The 7,775-nt window shown below is 43.5% G+C and overlaps 1 protein-coding gene across 1 annotated transcript; it reads left to right on the top strand.

Annotated features, from left to right (window-relative positions):
* Positions 2,094–5,062, top strand: LOC109824087 (serine/threonine-protein kinase D6PKL2). Its single transcript, XM_020390609.1, has 3 exons — positions 2,094–2,622; positions 4,308–4,563; positions 4,671–5,062. The coding sequence occupies exons 1-3, from the start codon at positions 2,167–2,169 to the stop codon at positions 5,060–5,062; spliced, it is 1,104 nt and encodes a 367-aa protein (XP_020246198.1). The 5' UTR covers positions 2,094–2,166.

The raw sequence follows: 7,775 nt of genomic DNA, 5'->3' as shown, positions 1-7,775 counted from the left end.
TCAGAAGGCGAAGCAATACGAAAGGTACAGTTAGTATTATACGGAATTGAGACATCATCAAATATCCGACAAAAGGGAGGATCTCCATGAAAAAGGAATGAAAACAATAGTACGTAATTAATTGCATCTTTGTCGTAGCTCAAGCCTCATGACTAATTAATGTTTAAGCAAAAACCATAAAAGCAGCAAACGCCTCCACTTGGAAGCCCTAGATTCTGGTTAATAAAGTAATAAATCCAGGGATTAGGCACCCTAATTGACTAATCCAAAAAAGATAGAACTGATTGATCTATAAAATAAAAAAAATAAAAAAACATTAGATAAACGAAAATAATAAGAAGAGTATATATATATATACTAGTTTTAATTATGAGGTAATTAAATTAGTTGATTTATATTTCCTTTGTTGCTAGGTCTTCATGCCATGTCACAATCATGATTCACTACCGTTAAACCAAAAGGTTACATGCAGTTCGACATTAATTTGACCATCTCAATTCACAACGCTGCTCAAAAGTCACAACCCAAATGGAGAATACTCAAGAGTAGCAATCGGAAGACTATTTCTATTGTGAATTATTAATTTGCAAATCCAAATCGCAAGACTTTAGGTAGGTGAAATTAATATCTCTGATAGAAGTTATCGTCGTCGTGAAAGCAGTCCTAGCTAGATGGCACGCAAATTACTCAAAGAACACTTAAAATTTATGGTTATATACACCAAAAAAACATATAGAAGGATCCGAAGCTGAGATTAACTAGACAAATATGGAATTCGATTTAATTTTAATCTTTCAGCATCAGTTAGTTGTCCTGGATGGTGACATTTATACGGCAATATCCAACCAAACAAAGTAAACTAACCATCAGTGTCCGAGTCATAACCTCTAAACGCTTGAAATAATTTTGGTTTCCTTCTCACTTTTTCTGCCTTTTTGGTACATAAGAATGGATCCGGTGAAAAAAATACCTTCCATATGGTCTAACCTTTCATGAACTACAATCTTAGTTGCAGTTTCATCTACATTATTTATTTTTAGGTTTTGAATGTTAATTAACCTGCGTTGAATTTGCGAGAATTAGAGGTAAAAAAAGGGCAGCGTAGGAGGTTGATAATTAATTTGAGAGGCAAAAAATGGGACAGGTTTTCTGAGGGGTTCTCGGTTTTGGTTCACCACACAAACACTTGGGTGGCTTTGCGTTTCCCTCAAGTTTCTATCGCTTTTGTTCTTGGTGCACAACAATTAATAAACCCTTTTATTATGCCATTTTGAGAACTGTGGCGTGAGTCGGCGTGACATTGAAATTTATAAATGGGTTAAAGCAAAATCTCAAAAAGAAGAATGGTTCAACTTTTTACGTGCTAAGATTTTTGGTTATCCGGAATAAAAATGTTAACCACACAAACACTTGGGTGGCTTTGCGTTTCCCTCAAGTTTCTATCGCTTTTGTTCTTGGTGCACAACAATTAATAAACCCTTTTATTATGCCATTTTGAGAACTGTGGCGTGAGTCGGCGTGACATTGAAATTTATAAATGGGTTAAAGCAAAATCTCAAAAAGAAGAATGGTTCAACTTTTTACGTGCTAAGATTTTTGGTTATCCGGAATAAAAATGTTAAATCGATTTTGAACGGTAGATCTCAGATAATTGAAACGAAATCCTACCCAGAGGTTGATAAAATCGTGTGGAAATGCAAAACAGCACGACGAACACTATCAATCAATCGTAAACCGATGTAAAACGACACATGACGCAAATTTAAACATACCAACTTATGATTGTAGACGGTGCAGAAATCAGGAATAAGTGAGATCACCGATTTTTAAAAAAATGGATGTTGAAGTAAGTCGATTAAGTTCAAAAATTACCAAATATACAAAGCCCCAGCTTAGCTGTCTACAATCCCTGGCTCGCCTAAAATCCAAAGCCATTAGCAGAATCCCTGCACGTTTGGGCCCACAAAAACCCATGAAACCACCAACCGCCATCTTTCACAACTCCACATGGGCCAACCAAACGCTGCCGGCCCAACCCACCAAAACCCCCTTCAAAATACCCCTCGCCTTTCTCTCTCTCTCCCTCTCGCTCGCCCCTCTCATCCCGTTCTCCTCCCACTCGTTCTCTCTCTCTCTCTCTCTCTCTCTCTCTAAAAACTTTCACCGATGCCAGACGATCTCGCCGACGACCTCAACAGCATGAGCTTCGGCTCATCGGAGACCATCTCCACCGCCTCCTCCGCTTCTGGCCCGCTTTCCAGCGGGCCCCACCGCAAGCTCACCTTGGCCGACCTCAGGTTCGTGCAGCGCCTCGGCAGCGGGGACATTGGGAGCGTGTACCTGGCGGAGCTAAAGTGCGCCTCTCCTTCAGAGGGGTGCATGTTGGCGGCGAAGGTGATGGATAAGAAGGAGCTGGAGGGGAGGAACAAAGAAGGGAGGGCGAGGACAGAGAGGGAAATACTGGAAATGTTGGGGCATCCATTTTTGCCCAAACTGTACGGAGTAGTGGAGAATGAACGGTGGTCGTGTCTCCTAACGGAGTTTTGCCCCGGCGGCGACTTGCACGTGCTGAGGCAGCGGCAGCGAGGGAAACGCTTCGACGAGGCCGCCGTCAGGTTAGGCGCAATTTAGCAACCATCGCTGCATAGTTTGTTTGTTCCTTTTTAGGGAGTGAATCTAGCCCATCATTCTTATCTTTCAATAAAGTGGGGACTATACGATTACTTTTCTGTTATTAGTTTTAAGAATTTTTTTTTTTGGGGGGATGGGATGGAATTTTTTTATGATTCGTGAGGTGGGGTTCTTTTTTTGAATTTGAACATTTTTGGATATTAAAAAAATATATGGTTATTCTGGATATGGCAATTTTCTTGTTTTTTCCCTCTCTCTACAGATGTGAAACATTTGTCTTCATTGGTTTTGGACCGCATATTCTTATTATGTCAATAAATTTCCATTTTCAGGGATTTTCCCAATAAAGTTAATTAAAATTGCATTAATCCTTCATTTCAGTTATCAGTCAGTTCTCGAAAAGGGGGAAAATATTGGGGGGGGCATTTGACAATTTAGAAGTGAATTTGAAAATGTGAAACTAACCGTTTTTTGCAAATAAATTTCATATCCACTCAAGCGTGCAATTATAATACAATGTTTATCTGAAAAACAAAATAATTATTGAAAGTACAAGTGACAAAATATGATTAATTAATAAATATATTTAAGATCATTTAATTAAAAACAGCCTCTATTTCTGTTACTTTTATGTTATTTTTTAGAAAGAGTTAAAATTGCATTAAATTTTATGTGATATCTTGTTTGTATTTCATTTTTATATTTGTTTGCATATAAACAAACACAAAGTGTCAAAAGGGGTCAATTTTCTTCTTCATCACGTTGCATGCAAACAAACTCTCTAGAAAACATCGACAATAAGATTGATTGGCTTTTAAATTATAGAACGAGAGGGATAGGTAAGTAAGTTGGTTCACAAATGGGCAGTTTGCATCCGAGAAAACTCTGTTTTACTAAATCCTTTATATGTTTGATTCATAGAAATAGAAATGTCATTATTTATTAATCAGCGAAAAGAAATGATAATTTGTTGGTATTTAATTATCATCATTAGTTTTCTAGACCTCGGATAGGCTTGCTAGCTGTATCTCCTGTATTCGACATTGACTGATCAAAGTAATCAAAGAGATCATTCATTGAGTGGCTAGCCTGCCTCGTTATAACTATTTCATAGGACCCGATGCTCAAGGAGCTTTAATCTTGTAACTACCGATATTAATAATTATAAAAAAAATTCTTGGAAAATATAATTAGAACCGTACAAGTCATGTACAGGAATATATAGGGAAGGATTGTTCGTTATGCCCATGTCCGCCTTTTGATCAGTGCTACACGACACACTCATGGCTTTGGTCTTTTCACAACCCCTTTGAGGTCATTTCCGTAAACATCAAAGTCCAATCTCCGTCATAAGTAAATTCATGGCAATTATTCTATCAAGTTCCCCACTAGAAGAATGTTACACGTCACAGCAAGACCAATGGCTTAATTTGAGAAATCGACGTGCTAGTTCAACTGTGACTCAATTTGTTTAATCCTTCCATGTCTCCTGCATCTTGTATTAATTAACCCTAATTCTATATTGTTTAGAAGCTCGTGGTGGTGGGTTTTTTTTATCACATGCTGGCGTCGTGTATCGGGATCTAAAGCCGAGAACGCGTTCTGGTTCGATCCGACAGGACATTAATGCTCACAGATCTTCGACCTGTCTCTGAAATCGGAGCGTGACCTCGCAGGCCGTCCAAACTCGTAATCGAACAACCGGTCCGGGGGCGGCTTGCGTGAACCCGTCGGCGCCCTTCAACTCGTCGTCGTGCATTATTCCCAACTGCATCGTGCCTGCGGTTTCATGCTTTCATCCGAAGAGCAAGCGGAGGAGGAAGCCTGGACATCGGAGTGCGGGTGGGCTCGAGTTCGTTGCTGAGCCCGTGGATTTGAGGTCCATGTCATTTGTTGGCACGCACGAGTACTTGGCTCCTGAGATCGTATCAGGTAACTAAAATTGGCGGTATTCATGTTAATTTCGTACTAATCTCAGGGTGCAACTAATAAATGCAACGCACGCTTTAATGAACTCAAATCTACTAATATCGCATCAGGTGAGGGCCATGGAAGCACGGTAGACTGGTGGACTCTAGGCGTTTTCATCTTCGAGCTCCTCTACGGAGTCACCCCGTTCAAAGGATCCGATAACGAGCTGACACTGGCAAATATCGTCGCCCGTGCACTCGAGTTCCCTAAAGACCCACCGGTATCATCCGCCGCAAAGGATCTCATAGCGGGGCTGCTCGCTAAGGACCCCATTAAGCGAATGGGGTCCGCGACGGGCGCTACAACGATCAAACGCCACCCCTTCTTCACTAATGTAAATTGGGCGTTGCTTAGATGCGCATCTCCTCCGTACGTTCCCCCACCGTTCAGTCGGTGCAACAGCAGTCGGGATGTTTCGGAGGACGACAGCGGTCCGGATACTCCTGTGGACTACTATTAGACATCGAATTTGCATCCCCTCATCTATATATATTTGTCTTAATTAATTGCCCACCCCAATTACGATTCATTCGGGACATAACTAACATCCGGTCCGAATCCTAGGCACCAGGAGCAAGATCAATCTCTTAACTAATCTCAGTTCTAAGTACATTCACTAGTACAAAACTGATCTGTCCAAACAGTTATTAGAACCGTTTGGACAAATCGAAATAGCCCAAATGGTTCAAAACGTTTGGGTTAATTATTCCAAACGGTTACAACCGTTTGGGCTATTAAATAATCCCAAACAACGCTTCCAAACGGGTTAAACTGTTTGGGATATTTGAGCCCAAACGGGTTAAAACCGTTTGGGAGTTATGTTAGGGTTAAAAAAATTTGCCAGGAATTTTTATGACCCGCGCTTCCTCCCCAAATTTCACCCGCGCGGCGCCAACAAATTTCATCGATATCTAAATACCAAATTTCAAGTCCTCCCCAAATTTCACTCGTGATCTTCGCCCTCTCCTCTCTCGTCTACTCAAGTCGATCTTCGCCTCCGCCTCATCTTTGCCTGACGCACCTCCGACTCATCTTCGTCGCCGACCCTAATCACCCCCCCTCTAGGGTCTAACATATTCCAGGCTCGCGCCGGTGAAGTTTGTGTAGTCATCGGGGTGGGTCTGAGGAGATGAGATATTGTGATTGTTGATGCATATTTCGGGCTTGCGCCGGTGAAGTTTGTGTAGTCACCGGGGTGGGTCTGAGGAGTTGGGATATTTGTTCTTGTGATCAGTCAGTTATCCGATGATATGAGCGTTGGCTCTGTGTGAGATAGGGACCAGTGAGTTGTGATAGGATGGCTAGTTATTTTCTTTTCATACATAGACCAGGATGAATATTTAATTATCTACAATTTGAGACATATGGTATATATATGAGGGTTTCCTTGTTTGGATTATTTCGCTCGACGTACTACGTCTCTTGTTGTAGATTATTAAGTATTAATTCCATCTAGTGTATGCCATTGTAACTTGGATGATTAGTCTGATCGCTAGTGTAGACGGTAAAAAAATACCTCTATGGACTTACTGGAAATTCGCCTGCAAGAAGAACTCGTACGTTCAGTTCTCTAGCTCGGGCCTGAGCTGCGTAGACACCAAATGTATTCGATTCTAGGTTCGCCTAACGATCGGATCGATTGGGATAGCGGAAGTCCGCCTTTTACTCAACTCGCCTGCACGAGTCCAAAGACGAATCCGCCTGCAAACCTCGAGGCCGTTAGCACAGCTGGGTATCCACTACCCCACGTGCTGAGATGGGCCTTGCCATCCCTCTCGACCCGAAGGGAGAGGGCACAGTACCCCAAGACCGTCAAGCGACCGCTCACAGTACGCACAGCACGAAAGATGAGACAGGTGTCGAGTCAACCTGAGCATTCATAAATACGACTCACCTCAGCTGTCTAAGTCAGGAGACGGATCCGCCAGCATTCGGCGAACTGTCCAAACCCACTCGAGTGCTAGGAGCATGCTTTCCCGCCTCTCTCGGCCTGAAGAGAGAAGACATGGTACTCCAGGCCTGCCGAGTAGCCGCCCACAGTACAAGTGAGCAGACAGGTGTTAAAGCAGCCTGCACCCTCATAAATGCGGCTCACCTCAGTTGTCTAAGTGAGGGGTGAGAGCCGCCGGCGCTCGTTGGTTGGTCAGATCCACGCAAGCATCCGACAGCAGTTGTCACGAATACGAGGAGGGGCCTTCCCACTCTTACGTGACGTGATGCAAAGTGCAGCTCCTCGAATAACCGCCCATGGTACAGGTGAACAGTAGGCTATCCCTGAACAACGTATGGTCACATCCCATAATTCAAGGAACAGCCAAAGAGCCACGCCATCTCTCCACTATGTAAGAACTTCTTCCACCCAAGGAGAAGGGGTTCAAGTTTCAGCTTTTCTTCCAAGTCAAGAAGAAGAGACTCAACTGTTCTAGCTATTGAGCAATCCGTTCATAGTTGGATCAGCTGATTGAACCATAAGCTCTCTGCATAATCTTTGCATTGCAGCACCACTGCCTAGTTCCGAGCTCCGATCGCCGGCGAACTAAGCAGACTCGAACTCTATTGCCCCGAGCTTCTACTGCGTACTGAAGCTCTCCAGCAACCTCATTCAAACGGTCCAAGGGAAGCAGACTCGACACGAGCATCGAGCGAAGCGTCCTACAGCCACCTAAAGTCCCCACACAAAACAAAGAGGGCTTTCCCTCTGCTTCTGTTGTAAACATTTGATTTGTTAGTTTGTAATAAGCCTTCTTATCAATACAAACAAAACTCCTTGTTTCCGAGAAATCAAATTTTCACCCTACAAAAGATGGCGACCACAGTGGGAGAAGCTGTTTCATCGAACGAAATGGTGGTGGCTCAGTTTGATGAGGTTACTGTCGGGATGACCGTGGAGTCCCTAGAAATCAAGTTCGACCAGGCCAAGTACGAAGAGTACTTGTCTTCCTCCTCCTCTGGTGGCGATGCGTCCCGCAAATGCCACAGAGTCGTGCGTCGAGGCCGACCTCAGACGGTCAAAGCCTCTGCACCTGAGGGTTCCACCCGAATCTCATCGGAGGAACCCACTCCCTCGCAATCGATCAAGGCCAACCCAGAGATCGAACGCAAGGGACAAGGGTCTGCCAAATGGGTCGCCAAGCGATCCCCGCGGACACCTACCCCGAAGGGAACGCCGGTTC

This window comes from Asparagus officinalis, chromosome 9 (assembly GCF_001876935.1).
Source record: "Asparagus officinalis chromosome 9, Aspof.V1, whole genome shotgun sequence".
NCBI classification, from domain to species: Eukaryota; Viridiplantae; Streptophyta; class Magnoliopsida; order Asparagales; family Asparagaceae; genus Asparagus; species Asparagus officinalis.
Note: the sequence above shows the minus strand (reverse complement) of the source record. Positions and strands in the feature narration are given on the sequence as shown.